The following is a 19,131-nucleotide window of genomic DNA, read 5'->3' on the forward strand; positions in this document are numbered from 1 at the left end:
TGATCATTTTTTAGTCAGTGGGCAAACGTACAAAATCAGCAGGGGATCAAATACTTTTTTCCCTCACTGTACATTATTCAACATTTGCTGATGATGTAATTTTCTTACCAGTTGATATTGTATGTATTTAGTTCAGCTAATAGATTAGCAGACTCCAAATTGAGAGTTTGTAAGTGCAAGATTGGCCATTCCCATTAATGAATTATTGGTGTGATAAGAAACTGGAGTACCCAGAGAAAACTCGTATACAAATTCAGTTGTAGATTTACAAAGTGTCTAAGTGCAGCTGAAGACGCTGTATAGAGGAAGTTAGGACATGTGTATCACAGGATACAAATGACCACGCATGGCTAGGTATGCACATCTAACATAATAACCTGGTCATTTTTAACATGGTCAGTCATCGACAGAAGACGGTAAACGTGGAACAGTGGAAGGGGGATTCAGCAACATGGAGGGTTGTTGGGAGGAATTCCAGACCCGAGGGTATCAGCAGAAGAGGAGGGTTGCTGGAGCGTGCTGGGGGTTTAGTCCATGAGCCCAGACCAGATATGTCACTTGACAGTACTGAGGTGGCATAATTGCCTTATAGCTTCCAATGTCCTGATGTGGCCAGTAACGGTAAGCCATATTATAACAATTTAAAACGACATCATGGGACCTCCTTTGCCATTACCAAAATATGATAATAGATTTTTTCTCTTTTTTCTGGCAACAAAACAGGTGTTAAGATGTTAAAACACCAAACTGAAACGTTTTAGAAAGGAGGTCCCATAATGTAGATGCTCACCCCAAGCTCTCATTACTCTGATAGTGCATTGTCTTTGGGCTGTACGCCTTTTTGCGTCCTCTGGTCTAACACCGTTTGAGACGAGGCTCAAAAGAAAGCTGTCTCTGGTGTGGACCAATCAGTTTCAAGGACAATGCATATATTATCATAGTATGTTTTTTTTGCATTCTGACCACAAGCATTGTGGTTAATGCAGACATGATTCCTTGTAAAAGGTTTCAGTTTTGTGTTTTAACATCTTAACACTTGTTTTGTTGCCAGAAAAAAGAGCAAAAACCCATGATCATTTAAAACGAGCGTGTGGTCAAATACACTCTCATTAGGCATGAAAATAAATCGGTTCTTCTAATGTTTTGTTCCCTTCGGTGGTACAGTACCAACATATCCTCTGGCCCATTGCCTAATAACCACCATATATCTCCGCATTCAAAGAACTCACTGCTTTACTGCTATCTCCTGGTCAGCTCGCAGTCCAAGTGGTCCCCAGGTGGTCTTACGACCAAGAGCTACTAAACCAGGCTCGCGTCTTTTTTCTCCTGCTTAGCTTCACGAGACGCCGCCGCCGGCGCATTTACCACTCACTTGTCGACGACTCGCCCCCTTCCAGGTGACAGCGACCGACCCGGACGAAGGCGCCAACGGTAACGTGACGTACTCCATGACAGCGGCCCTGCCCAGGCCCGACTTCCAGCTGGATGCCGCCACGGGCCTCATCACCACGCTCGTGCAGCTCGACCGTGAGGTCGTGGCAGCCTACCAGCTCCGACTGGTGGCCACTGACAGAGGGACGCCGGCGCTTAGCTCCACCACGACCCTCTCGCTCGTCGGTACAGCGACCGCATCATGCGCACCTACGTGCCGTGTTGTTTTTATTGTTGTTGTTGCGGCAGTTCGTTTTGTGTTGTTCTCCTGCACACCTGTGAAAACTGCTGGACATCTGTGAAAAAAGAGCTTGATAGCCCATTGGATTCCTCCAGTTTAAATATTCTGATTATTATATTCTGACTGTCGTATCAATGTCATGTCGTAAGACAAAATTACTGTACACATACGGATCTGTCACAGAGTTAGTGCGGCTATTTGTGCTCGAGAGCAGCCGACAGAAGTGGATATCACGGAGTTACCACCGAGACCCATTGAAGTGACCTACTGTCGTGCGCACAGTAGTGGGCAGCACTTTCCCACCCGCCCTGCTACTGACAGTGATAGCTAGTCATTGCATGACGGTCAAAATTATATATTTTTTAATTTGCAAAGCTGGAATTTTGGCAAATTAACTTGCAGCGCCAAAGTAAAATGTTACTGTTTTCGGTGCAGTTATTAGTGACCAGATTGAGACCAAAAACTCACCACAGAAGAGCACCCACTGACCTCCGTGCAGCAGTAGAGGCCGGACGGTTGGCAACGTTGGCCAAACGCGCTTTGCTTCCCACTTGAAATTGTTATGCTGAATCGAATGGGCACAAACATGACCCGGGTTTGTAAATACATATGTGAGCCCTTCGCTCTCTCTCCCTCTCTCTGCTAATATTTCTACGTATAAATATACTAAATGGAGATTTTCGCCGAATGACCTCGTCGCAGTGCTGGACGTGAATGACAACGCGCCGACGTTCCATCCGACGCGCTCCGCCGTGTCGCTGCTGGAGAGCGTGGCCCGGGACTCCGTCGTGATCAGCCTCAACTGCACGGATGCTGACTCCGGCCTCAACGCCGAGCTCAGCTTCTTCATCACCGGTGCCCTCCGCACATTCCACTTGGACCCCAGTCTGTTCATACTCCCGGTTATCCTCGCAGCAGCGGATTCTTGGCTGGCCATCATAACAAAGGCGGTCACCGCGTCGCGCGCTTTCGGATGCGCTTTGCGGCCATCTGTAACGCTCTTCCGATATTAATAAGCCGCTGGAGCTGTGCACTTTTAAATCTAGATTTTAAAAAATTTTCTTTACAGCTGCTTTTTGTGTCTAGCTTGTTGACCTTCTCCCGCACCTGCGATTAACACGTTTGGTAACGTATGGCGTGACAGAACTTCAACATACATAATACTATGCTAGCGTTGGTGAACGAGCAATCATAACAAAAAAAACTCATATTCGTTAATAACACCGTGGCCTTAAAAGGAAACATATGAGATGACGTTTCAGGCAATGGCCCTTCGTCATAACACATGCTGCTCGATTATTATGTTGAGTTTCTTATCAGTTTACATATTGGTACTTTAGTAACCATATATCCGTGTAACATTTATGTAACTTAATTTGGTCATTTTGCTTTGATCAGTTTAAAAATTATTTGTCCGAGCTGATCTGCACTGGAGGAAATGTATTATTTTACTTAGGTCTAACATTGATTTATGTTTGTGCAACATTTTCGATTTCTCATTTGATAGTTGTTTTGTGCCGATTTATATTTGCTTCGTTTGCTGTACTTTATTTTACTTGCTTTTCCCTCGTGATTGTGGTGACCCCAGGCCATTCTTGCAAATAAGACTCACCGTCGTCTTTGTAGAGTTTCTCATCGGGTTAAACAAGAGAAAGTGAAACGCCTGCCGAGACAACGTGGGTTTGGTTTTCCGTCCCTAAGTTGTGCAACTTTCTCCACTGGCCTTGGCTGTGGCGATAGGAGGGAACCAGGACGGGCAGTTCAGCGTCGGCTTCAGGGACGGCTTGGTGCGGACGGTTGTGAGCTTGGACCGAGAGACCAAGGCCTCCTACTCCTTGGTAATCGAGGCCATTGGTGAGTGCCCACCTGCTTCAGAACATCAGAGACACGGGGTTCCATCATCACTGAGCGCGCTGGGGAATCGCTCACGGAACTATCCCCAGAACGATGCCTCCTCCTGTGTGTGCATGTCCAAGTGAAGCGAAGGGATCGATAAATTGTCTGAACAAAGTTACAGTGATTGATTAAACAGGAACTCGATCAAATGTATCATTTAGCAGGTGAACTGGAAACGTAGACATTCTCGAATAGAAAACATAGGCTGGCATATTATGCGAGTGAGAGTTTGAATTCAGTGGTTAACGTTATATCCACTGTCAAAAACAAGATAACAATTTTAGTCCTGTAGACTGTTGAGTTATATGCGCTGGTGGCCAGTGTTGGTTACTGAATGCCAGGAGCATAGACGTGGAAACATAGAAGCACAATACGATAGCTTTTTCTGCACTGCCCTTCACTGCCCACCACGTCGCCCCACATTGGTGCACGGTACATCGCACCCAACGAGTGCCACTGCCCCCCTGGCGCTAACCCGGGCGCGGTGCGGGCGGGCAGACAATGGCCCGGCAGGGAGCCGGCGCACGGGCACCACCACGCTGGACGTGCTGGTGCTCGACGTCAACGACAACCGGCCCCTGTTCCTGGAGGGCAGCTACGAGGTTTCCGTGCCCGAGAATGTCACGCGCGGCGCCATCATCCTGCAGGCGAGTCCATGGGAATGCGGGCGAGCAGAGCGTGCACGCGTGTGCGTGTGTACGCGCGTGTGTGTACGCGTGTGTGTGTCTACGCGTGTGTGTATGCGTGCGTGTGTACGCGTGTGTGTGTACGTGTGTGTGTGTGTACGCGTGTGTGTGTACGTGTGTGTAGTGTGCGTGTGTAGTGTGCGTGTGTAGTGTGTGTGTGTACGCGTGTGTGTGTACGCGTGTGTACGTGAGCTTCCAAACGCTCTGTGGAAGCTACCTGGTCTGTCGCTCCTGCACGAAGCTTCAGGTCTTCTCGACCACAGTCATTCCCTCCCTTCTCTACGCTTGCGAAACGTGGACCCCCCTAATGGAGCATCTTCGCCGGTTGGAAACATTTAGGCTGGCCTGCCTAGGATCCATCCTGGGTTTAACCAGGCTGGATTGTGTGAGGAGCTCACAAATCCTTGAAAGATCTGGGCAAAGTCCCATCGGTGAGCTCCTCCGGCAGGCAAGGCTGCGTTGGCTGGGTCATGGAGCCCGCATGCCCAGCCACCGCATGCCTTAACAGCTTTTGTTCGGCCGGATCGAGGGGGCTAAACGGGTGCGGCACGGGCTAGAGAAGAGATGGAGTGATGTGGTACAGGAGGACGTGGAGCTGAGTGGACTTGCCGATGACTGGTACCAGCGGTGTCAAGATCGGCCTCTGTGGAGGAGGCTCGTGAAGGACGCTACTGGGCAGTTGGAGGCAGTCGTCCTCCAACAACAACGGAGGGCGGAGGAGCGACGCTCACAACAACGAGCGGTGGCTAAAGCACAGAAAGTTGGTACAGTAGGGGGCACGGGTGGTGCATCAGCCAGTCATCTCGGTCATCTCGGTCAGTCGACCCGTGGCACCTGGGTCTGCCCCGTGGCACCTGGGTCTGCCCCGTGGCACCTGGGTCTGCCCTGTGACCTCCTGCCAGCGGGCGTTCGACACTTCACGTGGTCTCATGGTGCACTTGGCCTGGCACAAGCGTCGTGGTGACGTCACCGCCACTTAGTGGCGAATGGCGGTTGTTGTTGTTGTACGTGAGCGAGTGTTGCAGTGCTTAGTGGAGCGGTAGCAGTTAGCGCTGCGCTGTGCTACGAACCCGGCGACCCGAGTTCGATTCCCGCTCACGGCCAACACCAGTGACGATTATCTGAACCGGTCCTGGGCCTCACCTTGGTCGACTCAGCCTCAAATTAGCACCTGATGCGATGTGTAAACATCGCCACTAGAGAGACAAAGGCTGCCGGGCTTGGTGTTGGCCACCCACCACCCTCGTGCGTTGTGCCAGCCTTCATAGGTGCTCACTCACTAACAGCACTTGCCCCAACAGTCTGTTGAAGGCTGTATGGGGGAGCTTTGTTTTTGTTCATATGTAAGCTACGTAGTACACATGTGATTTACAGGCAAAGCATGTGTTTGTCGTGAGAGTGACATTACACTTTTGTTTTGGTATGAAATGTAAAACATAATTTTAATGTATAAGTGACAACTTCCTCTCGAGACGCCGGGAGAGGAAGGGGTTACACTGACGGCGCGACTCTGAGTGGCCTGCAGGTCCAGGCGAACGATATCGACGAGGGCATCAACGGCAGAGTCTGGTACAGAATCATTTCAGGTGAAGCGTTCGCTGCCCTGCTCCCCCTCATTTAAAATCCCACTCCCGACTCAATACCGCACAGCCAATATTGCATCAATCAAAACACACACATCTGCAACAGTGTCAACATCCTTATCCACAGTTTCACTGTGCATTTTCAGCTCTTAACTCTTCAGAGGATGAAGTGCACTAATAGGGTTTTTCCCCTTTTTTCTGGCAACAAAACTGACACCTTTTGCAAGGAATCATGTTTACATTAACCACAATACTTGCAGTCAAATGCAAACAAAAAACAATACTCTGGTAATTTATGCATTGTCTTTGAAACTGATTGGTCCACACCAGAGACAGCTTTCTTTGGAGCCTCGTCTCATATGGTGTTCGACCAGATGACTGCCAAAAGGCGCACAGTTCAAGACAATGCACTACCAGAGTAATGAGGGCTCGGGATGAGCAGCTACATCATGGGACCTTCTTTTGCCAGTACAAAAATATACTAATAGGGTTTTTCCCCTTTTTTCTGGCAACAAAACTGACTCCTATTGCAAGGAATCATGTTTACATTAACCACAATACTTGCAGTCAAATGCAAACAAAAAACAATACTCTGGTATTCATCTTCTTGGTTCTTTCAGTAAAGTCACGTAGAAGGGAAGTAATAAAATAATAAAAATAAAACATAATAAAATAATTCTCACGACGTTTCGGCCACAACGCAAGCAGCCGTCCTCAGGTGAAACCAGGTCTGTCGAGGCGACAGCGTCTGAATGAAACAGCACACGTGCTTGGAGCATATATATATATAAGCTGGGTTGGAAGGGGGGGGGGGAGGGCGCCTTGACAAAAGAATTTGCATATCAAGAGGAATTTAGCATATTTATGGGAAATGCAGGTATGTGATTAGTACTACTTATGTCCGTGCATTATGCAGGATTAGCAGCATCCAAGGGAGTGGATATGGGAAATGCAGGTATGTGATTAGTTCTACTTATGCCCGTGCGTTATGCAGGATTAGCAGCAACCAAGGGAGGGGATATGGGAAATGCAGGTATGTGATTAGTACTACTTATGTCCGTGCATTATGCAGGATTAGCAGCATCCAAGGGAGGGGATATGGGAAATGCAGGTATGTGATTAGTACTACTTATGCCCGTGCGTTATGCAGGATTAGCAGCAACCAAGGGAGGGGATATGGGAAATGCAGGTATGTGATTAGTACTACTTATGTCCGTGCATTATGCAGGATTAGCAGCATCCAAGGGAGGGGATATGGGAAATGCAGGTATGTGATTATTACTACTTATGCCCTGCGTTATGCAGGATTAGCAGCAACCAAGGGAGGGGATATGGGAAATGCAGGTATGTGATTAGTACTACTTATGCCCGTGCGTTATGCAGGATTAGCAGCAACCAAGGGAGGGGATATGGGAAATGCAGGTATGTGATTAGTACTACTTATGTCCGTGCATTATGCAGGATTAGCAGCATCCAAGGGAGGGGATATGGGAAATGCAGGTATGTGATTAGTACTACTTATGCCCGTGCGTTATGCAGGATTAGCAGCAACCAAGGGAGGGGATATGGGAAATGCAGGTATGTTATTAGTACTACTTATGCCCGTGCATTATGCAGGATTAGCAGCATCCAAGGGAGGGGATATGGGAAATGCAGGTATGTGATTAGTACTACTTATGCCCGTGCGTTATGCAGGATTAGCAGCAACCAAGGGAGGGGATATGGGAAATGCAGGTATGTGATTAGTACTACTTATGTCCGTGCATTATGCAGGATTAGCAGCATCCAAGGGAGGGGATATGGGAAATGCAGGTATGTGATTAGTACTACTTATGCCCGTGCGTTATGCAGGATTAGCAGCAACCAAGGGAGGGGATATGGGAAATGCAGGTATGTGATTAGTACTACTTATGCCCGTGCATTATGCAGGATTAGCAGCAACCAAGGGAGGGGATATGGGAAATGCAGGTATGTGATTATTACTACTTATGCCCTGCGTTATGCAGGATTAGCAGCAACCAAGGGAGGGGATATGGGAAATGCAGGTATGTTATTAGTACTACTTATGTCCGTGCATTATGCAGGATTAGCAGCATCCAAGGGAGGGGATATGGGAAATGCAGGTATGTGATTAGTACTACTTATGCCCGTGCATTATGCAGGATTAGCAGCATCACAGGGAGGGGATATGGGTAGCATTAATAAAGGGAAGAGGTGTTAATAGTATGTAGCTGCAGTAACTAAAACCACCACGTAAATAACTAAAGTATAAACTACATAGTATCATCATTATACTAAATATACTCTATAATAAGCTGAGTTACTAACAGTAAGTAATACATTACAATTCTATGTCGTAAAAAATATAATATGCTTCCATCTAAACTTTATTCTCTTACATCACACGAGTCTACACCGTACTATATACTGCCATAGACAAACCCAACATTAAATTACATACTGTATTGCTATAAACCACCTTATCCATTGTAATATTACACTATGTATTATTCTACCCACCCTAATGTATATCACACTGCTGTATATTCACTATACAATTACGATACTATTTATTATTTTGTACATTGTATTAAGCATATACATTTTTATACTATTTGTAATTATACATTGTACCGTTGACCGTCGTGTGAAAGATACTAAGAGGAAGAAACAAATATGTCAATGCAGCGGAGCAAATAATCCATTCCCTGCGGAGAATACAATGCCAGTGAGTGGAACGCGGTCTGAAAGTCACCGTAAACGTGAACACAATCAGTTAAGATCCGAAATGGGTTATTACATCCTTCATGAACGAATCTCTCATGGTAGCCAGATGGCTTGCAGAGAACCTCTGTTTTGGAGAAGTCAATATCATGTGAGCCCTCTGAATTGTAACAGTGATCTGCCACGGCTAAGGTGTTTGTCCTACCGTGTTTCAAGTCTGCTTTATGTTCATGGATGCGGTCCGAGACATGTCGTTTGGTTTCTCCAATGTAACTGCTACCACAGAGGCAACTTAGTTTGTAGACGCCAGGGTACTGTATGTCTGGAACCACATCTTTTACAGACGGGACCAGATCACGGATTTTATGTACTGTGTTGAATCGGACTTGGATCTTGTGTTTCATCAGGATTTTGGAGATCTTTTTTGTGACCCCAGCAATGTAGGGTAAGGTGATGGTCTTGAAAGGCTCCTCAACGGGATCCTTCTTGATGGTTGGAGTGATGGCTTTACGGATTGTGTAGTCGGAGTAACCATTAGCCTTAAGAGCTTGGCGTACGTGTTTGAGTTCACTGGCAATGTGTTCCTGGTCAGATATGCATTGGGCTCTATGGTATAGAGTCTTGATGAGGGAATTCTTCTGGGATGGATGGTGGTGGGAATCCAGTTTTAGGTAAGCATCCGTATGGGTGGCTTTCCTGTAGACAGAGTGGCTCATTGAACCATCAGGTCTCCTTTTAATTAGGACATCCAAAAAGGGTAGCTTGCCATCTTTTTCGACTTCCATGGTGAATCTGATGGCTGGGTGTATGGAATTGATGTGGTCGAGAAATTGGTCTAGAGCAGGCCGGCCATGTGGCCAGATGACAAAAGTGTCATCTACGTATCTCTTCCATGAGGTCGGGCGTAGAGTAGCAGTTTGGATGGCGTCAGTCTCAAATTTCTCCATGAAAATGTTGGCTACAACCGGAGATAGGGGGGAGCCCATTGGGGTGCCCTCAGTTTGCTTGTAGAAAGTTCCATTCCAGGTGAAGTATGTATTGGTTAAGCAGTGTCTCACCAGGGGGGTACCCCAGTATTCAAGCCACCCATACGGATGCTTACCTAAAACCAGATTCCCACCACCATCCATCCCAGAAGAATTCCCTCATCAAGACTCTATACCATAGAGCCCAATGCATATCCGACCAGGAACACATTGCCAGTGAACTCAAACACGTACGCCAAGCTCTTAAGGCTAATGGTTACTTCGACTACACAATCCGCAAAGCCATCACTCCAACCATCAAGAAGGATCCTGTTGAGGAGCCTTTCAAGACCATCACCTTACCCTACATTGCTGGGGTCACAAAAAAGATCTCCAAAATCCTGATGAAACACAAGATCCATGTCCGATTCAACACAGTACATAAAATCCGTGATCTGGTCCCGTCTGTAAAAGATGTGGTTCCAGACATACAGTACCCTGGCGTCTACAAACTAAGTTTCCTCTGTGGTAGCAGTTACATTGGAGATACCAAACGAAATGTCTCTGACCACATCCGTGAACATAAAGCAGACTTGAAACACGGTAGGACAAACACCTCAGCCGTGGCAGATCACTGTTACAATTCAGTTGGCTCAAATGATATTGACTTCTCCAAGACAGAGGTTCTCTGCAAGCCATCTGGCTACCATGAGAGATTCGTTCATGAGGCGATCCACATATACAAACACAGAGACAATTTCAACCGAGAAGATGGATTCTGGCTTAGCAATCATTGGAAGGACGTAATAAACCATTTCGGATCTTAACTGATTGTGTTCACGTTTACGGTGACTTTCAGACCGCGTTCCACTCACTGGCATTGTATCCTCCGCAGGGAATGGATTCTTTGCTCCGCTGCATTGACGTATTTTGTTTCTTCCTCTTAGTATCTTTCACACGACCGTCAACGGTACAATGTATAATAACAAATAGTATAAAAATGTATATGCTTAATACAATGTACAAAGTAATATATAGTATCGTAATTGTATAGTGAATATACAGCAGTGTGATATAGATTAGGGTGGGTAGAATAATACATAGTGTAATATTACAATGGATAAGGTATAGGGTGGTTTATAGCAATACAGTATATGATTTAATGTTGGGTTTGTCTATGGCAGTATATAGTACGGTGTAGACTCGTGTGATGTAAGAGAATAACGTTTAGATGGAAGCGTATTATATTTTTTACGACGTAGAATTGTAATGAATTACTTACTGTTAGTAACTCAGCCTATTGTAGAGTATATTTAGTATAATGATGATACTATGTAGTTTATACTTTAGTTGTTTAAGTGGTGGTTTTAGTTACTGCAGCTACATACTATTAACACCTCTTCCCTTTATTAATGCTACCCCTATCCCCTCTCTGTGATGCTGCTAATCCTGCATAATGCACGGGCATAAGTAGTACTATTCACATACCTGCATTTCCTATATCCCCTCCCTTGGTTGCTGCTAATCCTGCATAATGCACGAGCATAAGTAGTACTAATCACATACCTGCATTTCCCATATCCCCTCCCTTGGATGCTGCTAATCCTGCATAATGCACGGACATAAGTAGTACTAATCACATACCTGCATTTCCCATAAATATGCTAAATTCCTCTTGATATGCAAATTCTTTCGTCAAGGCGCCCTTTCCCCCACCCTTCCAACCCAGCTTATATATATGCTCCAAGCACGTGTGCTGTTTCATTCAGACGCTGTCGCCTCCACAGACCTGGTTTCACCTGAGGACGGCTGCTTGCGTTGTGGCCGAAACGTCATGAGAATTATTTTATTATGTTTTATTTTTATTATTTTATTACTTCCCTTCTACATGACTTTACCGAAAGAACCAAGAAGATGAATGCCTGCAGTCACGAAAGCTTTAAATCGAAATTTAATACTCTGGTAATTTATGCATTGTCTTTGAAACTGATTGGTCCACACCAGCGACAGCTTTCTTTGGAGCCTCGTCTCATATGGTGTTCGACCAGATGACGCCAAAAGGCGCACAGTTCAAGACAACGCACTACCAGGGTAATGAGGGCTCGGGGTGAGCAGCTACATCAAGGGACCTCTTTTGCCAGTACCAAAATAGGTGTCAGTTTTGTTGCCAGAAAAAAGGGGAAAACCCCTATTAGTATATTTTGGTACTGGCAAAAGAGGTCCTATGAGGATAAAGTGCGTTTAGCTGCAATGCTCCGAAACCAGCAAGCCCCAGGACTCGAGAGTTGGGCTGAAGGGACATCCACTGGGAGTGGCCAGGTGGCTCGGCCTGGGCTTGAAACCTGGGCTAGGCCACCCGCTACTAATCCACATTCTCAAGTAGTAAAACTTCAGATCTTAGAATAAAATATATCCGTTTGATTCCCACGTTATAAACATCTTTATGTTGGTGTATGCAAAAATAAAGTGCCCCTTTTATGGGCAAGAGGTAACTTAAAAGGATCTCAGAAGTAGTTTTTTTTTAAATATCTCCTTCTGCAGTTTGTTCTCTAACGTGAGATGGTGATGCACTGGTATGTGCTGGACATTGTTTCATCTGATCACGCGGTTACAGATAGCACAATTGGAATAACCACATATATATTCATGTTACAATCCTGCACTGGACTCTGTGCCTTCGCGCCACCGACTCCATCTCCGCAGGCAACCAAGACGGCAACTTCTTGGTGAACGTGAGCAGCGGATTCATTTCCCGCGGCGCAACGCCGCTGGACCGCGAGACGGTGGCCCTGCACGTGCTGCAGGTGGAGGCCTTCAACAATGACAGCGTGGGGCTCAGCAGCATCATCCGGGTGAGGAGTCGCTGGGGGAGGTGGGGGTGGAGGTGGAGGGTGAGGTGAAGGAGGAGGGGGGGGGGGTTCACCGGCGCCGTAAGCAAGTGCTGGGAGTCCGCAGGGAGAGGTCCCCGCGGGAGTTCACGTCATCTCACGCGGCGCGAATGTGCGGGGGTGCTCGGAGCTGAGCCGTCGCGCTTTGAGATGCGAGGGTTAGAGAGGCCTGCGGAGCAAGTAGCGAGAGCCGCACATGCACGGGAATACGGTGACACCGTGTCACACAGAGTGAAAGGGTGAAACGTCGAGACCAACTCAGCGGTTAATGAGGTGTCTGGAGGGGAAGTACGGCTTGCTGACAGGCTGACATGGTGAAGGTTGAGCATTCTCCCCTTCCACAAGTGGGTTTTCCCCAGACACTAGTGGTTTCCTTCCACACACAATGATACGCTCCAAATAATTTGGCCAAAATGTACACAGGAATAATCCCTTGATGTGTCTTGACAATGGTGGAACTTTCCTGGACAGGCGTATAATCACAGTGTAGATCTTGTGATTGAGCACTTGACAGACTTTGGGATTTTTATTCAGCACGCCAAGCATGGAGCTCAGCATATATCTGCCAGGAGAAAATAAAATATAATTGGCAGGCACTACAAAATGCAAGGACATTTTAAATTAATTTCCTTCACTTTTTTACATTGAGAATTATTATTCAGTGTGCGCCAGTTCCCCATTGGCCGCACGGGGAATTTGCGGCACAGCCACAGAACAACAAGAGTGAGTGCAGTCAACAGTTGCCGTTGTGAAGTTTATTGGTGGCGATAAATGCCACGGCGCTTTTGCTGCTGGCAAGGTTAGCGCTGCAAGTGGCTGCTTGCCAAGCGGAAGCGTGCGCAGAGGCGAGCGAGCGTGGGAGTCGGCCAGCCATCGGCGCTGGCAGCCCGGGAGGGTGCTCGCTTGCGACCGTGCGGTTGTGAAGCAGCGCCGGCCTAATGAAGTTGGCGGGCCTGTGCACCGTGCGGTTGCTAGGTGACGGTGGTGGTGGAGGATGTGAACGACGAGGCGCCGACGTTCGCGCAGCAGCAGTACGTCCGCACGGGCCTACGCGAGACGGCCGGCGTGGGCACCTCGGTCATCGTCGTCAAGGCAATGGACCGTGACCTGGGTGTGTGTGACGTGCACGTGTGTGTGCATATAATGGGAGAGTGGTGCTGTAGTGGTTCGTACACCGTGCTATTAACCCAGTGACCTCAGTTTCATTCCTTGCCACAGATAACATCAGCGGTGAAAGATATCTGAACTGGTTTTGGACCTCCCTTAAAGGGGTACCTGCTTCAGAGTGTACACCTCACCACTGAGGACATAAAGGTGGCCAGCAATGGTGCTTCCACCATGCTGGACTTAAGACTACAGAGGGTATATTTGCATTTGTGTTGTGTATGCCAATTGTGTGATGTTTAATTTGGCATTTGTGCCTGTGGGCCTGTACTCAAAAACAATCATATAAAAAATACTTCAGTGCACTATAATTCTGGTGACATGGGTTCAATTCCAGTATTTTATGGCCTACTTCAAAAACTGTGGCAATTGGTACCTTCATGATTTGGGAAACCATTTAATCAGTTAGGTCAGTTTTCAATGGGTTCCGAATAGCGACATCACTTTATAATAACATTTTGTTCATGTTGTATTATGTTAAACTTCTTTCACACCATACATAGCCAATCGGAGATATTGAATGATCGCATATTGAACTATCTTGACGAGTCTTACAGTGGCCCTCGTTATAGATGGATGGACGGACAGAATAATTACATTAACATCTTCTGCCTCAGCTGGAAAGCGACATGGGCGGAGTTTAAGAGGGGGCACGGGGGAGCAACGTCCTGCCCAAACTAGACACCTGTATTAATTTAATTTCAGATGTTTACAAATAAGAAAAAAACATTTATTACATGCATCCGCGATTCCTAATGTGAGGGACAAAGCGAACCCCCCCCACCCCAAATATAGAAGTCAAACTCCGCCTATGGAAAGCAATAAAAGCTTGAAATAGAAGGCTGAGGCCTCCCCTCACTGAAGCCATGAGCAGCCCCTGGCCCTCGACTCTGGGCTCTGGGTGCTGCTGCGGTGGGAGCACCGCGTTGAGAGCCGGTTTGTGGTCGCGTGTCACCACTGCAGGCGACGCGGGGACCGTGCGCTACTCCATCGCGTCCGGAGGAAACGACACGTTCGGCATCGACGAGAGCACGGGCCTCATCGTGACGGTGGCGCCGATCGACTATGAGACGCGCCCTGAATACCTGCTCATGGTGCGGTGTTCACTCGGCACACCGCTTGGCCGGTGTTGCTAACATCACGCCGATTTGTCAAGTAACGTCGGTTCCCACTCTTCACCATGCGTGCACCAAGTCGCGCCCCGTGAAAAGTGATTCGCGACCATGCATGAAAATGCCATGCTGGTTTTTACAATTTGTACAACATAGACAAAGCAAGTTACCTATGCAAAATAAGCTGTGAATGTGAATGATGAAATGCAGAGGCATCAACATCAGCCATAGTCAATCTGCTGCTGGATGAAGGCATCTCAAAGCTGTCACCATCTCTCACGATCCTGCTATATAATAATCCACCTGGCCCCAGGAGGATATTTACCGCGATAACCCTGTATACCTGTCTCTGTGTGTGTTAATGTACCTCAGTCAGTCAACCCATACCATTTCAGTCAGTCAACCCATGGCACCTGAGTCTGTCCCGTGACCTACTGCCAGCGGGGGTTGAACGATTCACGTGGACTTAAATTGCACTTAGCCTGAACAAGCGCCGTGGTGATGTCACCGCCACTTAGTGGCAAATGGCGGTTGTTAATGTACCATCAAGCTGGGAGTGACTACGTGGTGGTGAATGAATTATGTTGTGATCCCTGCAGTTTGGGTGTGATCCCTGACAATCCATCCACGACCAGAAACTCAACCTGGACTGATTTAGGCCAACTCGGAATACATTAACAATGATGCGTGGTATCAATATTAGTGCTGGGGAAACAAAGGTGGTTAGGCTACGTGTTAGCCGTACCACTTCATCATTGCCTGCCAGCCTTAATAGGTGCTTTGTGCTTACAGCATTTGTCCCAAGAGTCCATGAAGATAAACCGGGATCAATGAGTGTGTGTATATATCCTGTATACAAGTCAAGTGTTTTAGAAGCATGTGTGATATTAAATATTGTGAATGCTACACCAGCCGTAGTCTCCTTTAGTTAACCAAGAGATTAAATAAACCCATCGAGACAATGAAACATTGCCTCTTTTGCAAGGGTGACCTGGGTTAACAAGCAGGATTGAATAAGATTGGCTATGTAACCTAGAAAATGGAGTTCACAGCACCAATTGTTTTCAATGAAACGCAGTTGAGGGATAGCCCATTTTTACACAAACAGCTGTGACAGCATCCTGAGATGCTGATTGTGTTTCGTCGCTACATTAGATTATTTAGATGCTCTTCTGTGACTTATAAACCCCTGAAGGCGGAGAAACGGCGACGGAGGTGTGCGGGGTTGGTGGTAAAATCGCACTTTCCCATCATTGTGTGCTCGGTGTGGAGGTGGGAGAGGGAACGTGACATCAGAATCTGGGTCAAAATCCCTCAATCACTCGGCCAAAAACTGAAGACACGAGCCACGTCCCCAACTGCTACACACGCTCGATTCTGCCCTGAAACTGCTGACTCGCATTTTTGTCGGTGGGAAAGATAAAGAACTTAACAATAATAATAGTAATTCATAATTTAACCAGGAAAGCCTCAGCGAGATTAAGTTTTTTTTTTATTTTGATGACGCTGCATTGGGAGTGGTGCACAAGCACAATTACCAATACAACCTCTACATGTTCGTCAATAACACTGTAGCATTAAAATGTATATAATAGCCGACGTTTCGGACAATACCCTTCTTCGTAGCACATAGAGTTAACAAGCACCTAACACCATGAGGCCTGATGAGAATTAAATATTAAAAATATTTTCTGATGGCTGGTTTTAAATCGGCACACTTTGATTTGCTCCTCCAATTCTTATTTGAATGCAGTATTTAATTTTTTTGGGTACTGAAAATAGAGCCATGCATTTTTTGGGGCTTTTATTACTGTGATTGTTTACCCAGGACTGCCTAACTGTCCGAAGACTCTTTTTTCAGGAGTTTGTCCTGCCAAGTTTGTGAGTGGGGGTAATGTTGCTTCGTGTGATCCCAATCAAGTAATTTGCCTATAAATTCACAGCTTTGGGATGGTTGGCCAATACCAGTCAAATTGTACTTTTTTTTTATTTTGGGAGGAAACCAGAAAACCCGAAAGAACCCCATATAGATCAGGGGCAGAACACTCAAACTCCGCTCAGAAAAGTGCCCGAGTTAAAACTAAAACGATTCAACTAAACTTTTATTTTACCATGTAAGGCCCACTGAGCTATATAGCTAATTTTCAGAATCGACCTGGCCACAAATGATACCTCAACGGAGTGGCTTTTCACGTGGAAATTTATATCCGCCAAATACTCTAAATACATTATTCTAAATGTGGAGGGAAAAACCGGAGGACCTGGAGAAAAATACACGTGACCACGGGTAGAATATGCAAACTACAAATATACAGGTGTCAGGGTAGAGATCGAACCCAAGTTCTCCCATATACGAGGCGAGGGAGATAACACCTCGCCAACGCGGGAACAATCGAACCTCAATGTTGTTGGCATGCCACTCTGCCGCCCAAATTGTACAAATCATTATTTGGCGTCGATGCATTTTTTTTATGATATTGCATTCACGTCAATCCCTCCATAGCAACGGCAAAATCCTACGGCTTAGCCCGCCGCAATGCGCGTGCTGCGCCATACCGTGCGCAGCATTAGGAGCCTTCAACTGGCACCTTCCCTCGCTCATCCGCTGCCAGTGCCTCATTGTGCTTGGTCTAATCTCCCGTGGCAATTTTAAGGAGAAGCATTGCAACGCTCGCACTCTCCTCATATATGTGGACGGGACAACTGCCACAGCACGTGGTCGAAACCGTTACCTGCGCTAATGTTCCTTAATTATTATCCTTGATTACCGTGCAGCACACTTGAACTGCTTTTATTGCCCTATTCGGCTCCTTTACAGCTGTGCGAGGCCGTTGTTGAGGGGATTAGCGCGAGCCTAACAGGTTATTAAAGGTCCACTGTCGCCCTGGAGGGCCGAGTTCCTGCGGAAGAGCTCGGTGCTCCTCGCTAAGCACCAATCGCAGCTCCCAGTGTGGCTCAGAGTGGTACTTAAACCGATTATCCTCCTCAGGGCCAGCTATGGTGAGTGCACGCACGTGGCCTGTTTTATTGCTTTTAGTCCACAAGTCAAAGTCAAAGCCATTTCCTGCTCATATGAGCATTGAGGCATTGGTGCTCATCTCATGTTTACAGCCCTGAGCCAATGGTTAAAACGTCATGCTCCTATGGCAGGGGCGAGTCTACACATACAACAACCACTGTTGACTTCCCTAAAAAGTGGTACTCATTTTAATCGAACATGGAGGGATGATGGGCTGACTGAACCCCCAAGCAAGTTGCGAGCTGCTTGCCCGACTGTCGTTTAGAAACAGCGGTTCCCAAAACTTCCCAAATCGCGGCCCACCAGAGTAGCCAGATCGTTTTCTGGGACCCATGCCCAGGTGAGACAGCTTGTGTGCAAAAATTCGTGGTGGCTTATGACTTCTAAGTCGGGGCAGGAGTACAAACCATTGCTAAGGAACAGGGTAATGTTGAACATTGCAAAAGTCACGTTAGCAAATAAACCTCACGGCCTACACGGCATGGAGGTTTTCTTCATCCAGTTGTGGATTGACGAAAGGCTGTAAATTAGTTGTGTATATATTGCATTGTATGGGGTAGTTTTCCAATTTGTTACTAGAATCAAACTAAACATCGTTGTCTCAGCGTGTGGGGCAGTGGTTTGCACACTTGCATTACAATCGATTTCAATTTTAAGCCGCACTTTATCAGTGGGAAGTAGTATCTGCACCCGTCCTAGAGCGTCCCTATGTCAGTTCAGCCTCAAATGAGTACCCAGTGCAGAGTGTAAATGCTAGCATGGAGTCGGCTAAGGTAGTTAGATGTGATTCTTGTGACACCACCACCTTGCATGCAGTAACAACCTCCATGGGCTCTCACAGCGTGCGCTGGATACGGGAAGCGGTAGTGTCGCGTTATCGTACCGCTCTCATAACCCAATGCCCCGAGTTCAATTCCCGGCCATGGCTAACATCAGCGGTGAGTGTTTTGTGAATCTGCCACGAGCCTCCGTGAGGTCAACTCAGCCTTAAATGAGTACCAAGCAATGGGGTGATGAACGCAGTTGGCTGTGGTGCTGGCCACACCGCCCCCTCGTATTGGCTGACACCCCTTGGCCGGACGGCTCCTGCGGGCTCTAAGGGAGTGTCGACGTCTCGTCCTGCCACTCGGGTTTGTTTGTTTCCTCCTTCCGCAGGTGGTGGCCACCGACCAGGCTCCCCCGTTCCATACGGCGTCGTGCGAGCTGCGGGTGTCACTGCAGAACGAACTCGACGAGAAGCTGTCCTTCTCGCGCGCCGCGTACCAAGCGGCGCTGAGCGAGGCCGCGGTGCCTGGCACCGTCGTGGTGCGCGTGGCCGCCCGCTCGGCCGACGCCCTCGCCGTGATCTCGTACCGCCTCGACCCTGACACCGACGCCAAGGCCGCAGCGCTCTTCCACCTCAACAACCTTACCGTGAGACGC

General features: G+C 47.3%; 1 protein-coding gene across 1 annotated transcript in view; it reads left to right on the forward strand.

Annotated features, from left to right (window-relative positions):
- The window catches only part of LOC133350498 (cadherin-23-like), a 222,572-nt gene that overhangs the window by 155,903 nt on the left and 47,538 nt on the right, over positions 1 to 19,131 (forward strand). The window contains exons 25-33 of the mRNA XM_061564838.1: positions 1,398 to 1,617; positions 2,375 to 2,527; positions 3,413 to 3,526; positions 4,067 to 4,215; positions 5,780 to 5,840; positions 12,230 to 12,378; positions 13,390 to 13,525; positions 14,542 to 14,672; positions 18,865 to 19,129. Of these exons, the coding sequence (XP_061420822.1) occupies positions 1,398 to 1,617; positions 2,375 to 2,527; positions 3,413 to 3,526; positions 4,067 to 4,215; positions 5,780 to 5,840; positions 12,230 to 12,378; positions 13,390 to 13,525; positions 14,542 to 14,672; positions 18,865 to 19,129 (1,378 nt within the window). The remainder of the gene's footprint in view (positions 1 to 1,397; positions 1,618 to 2,374; positions 2,528 to 3,412; positions 3,527 to 4,066; positions 4,216 to 5,779; positions 5,841 to 12,229; positions 12,379 to 13,389; positions 13,526 to 14,541; positions 14,673 to 18,864; positions 19,130 to 19,131) is intronic.

The sequence above is a fragment of the Lethenteron reissneri genome, chromosome 34, assembly GCF_015708825.2.
Source record: "Lethenteron reissneri isolate LAM-NWPU_2019-01 chromosome 34, ASM1570882v1, whole genome shotgun sequence".
NCBI lineage: Eukaryota > Metazoa > Chordata > Hyperoartia > Petromyzontiformes > Petromyzontidae > Lethenteron > Lethenteron reissneri.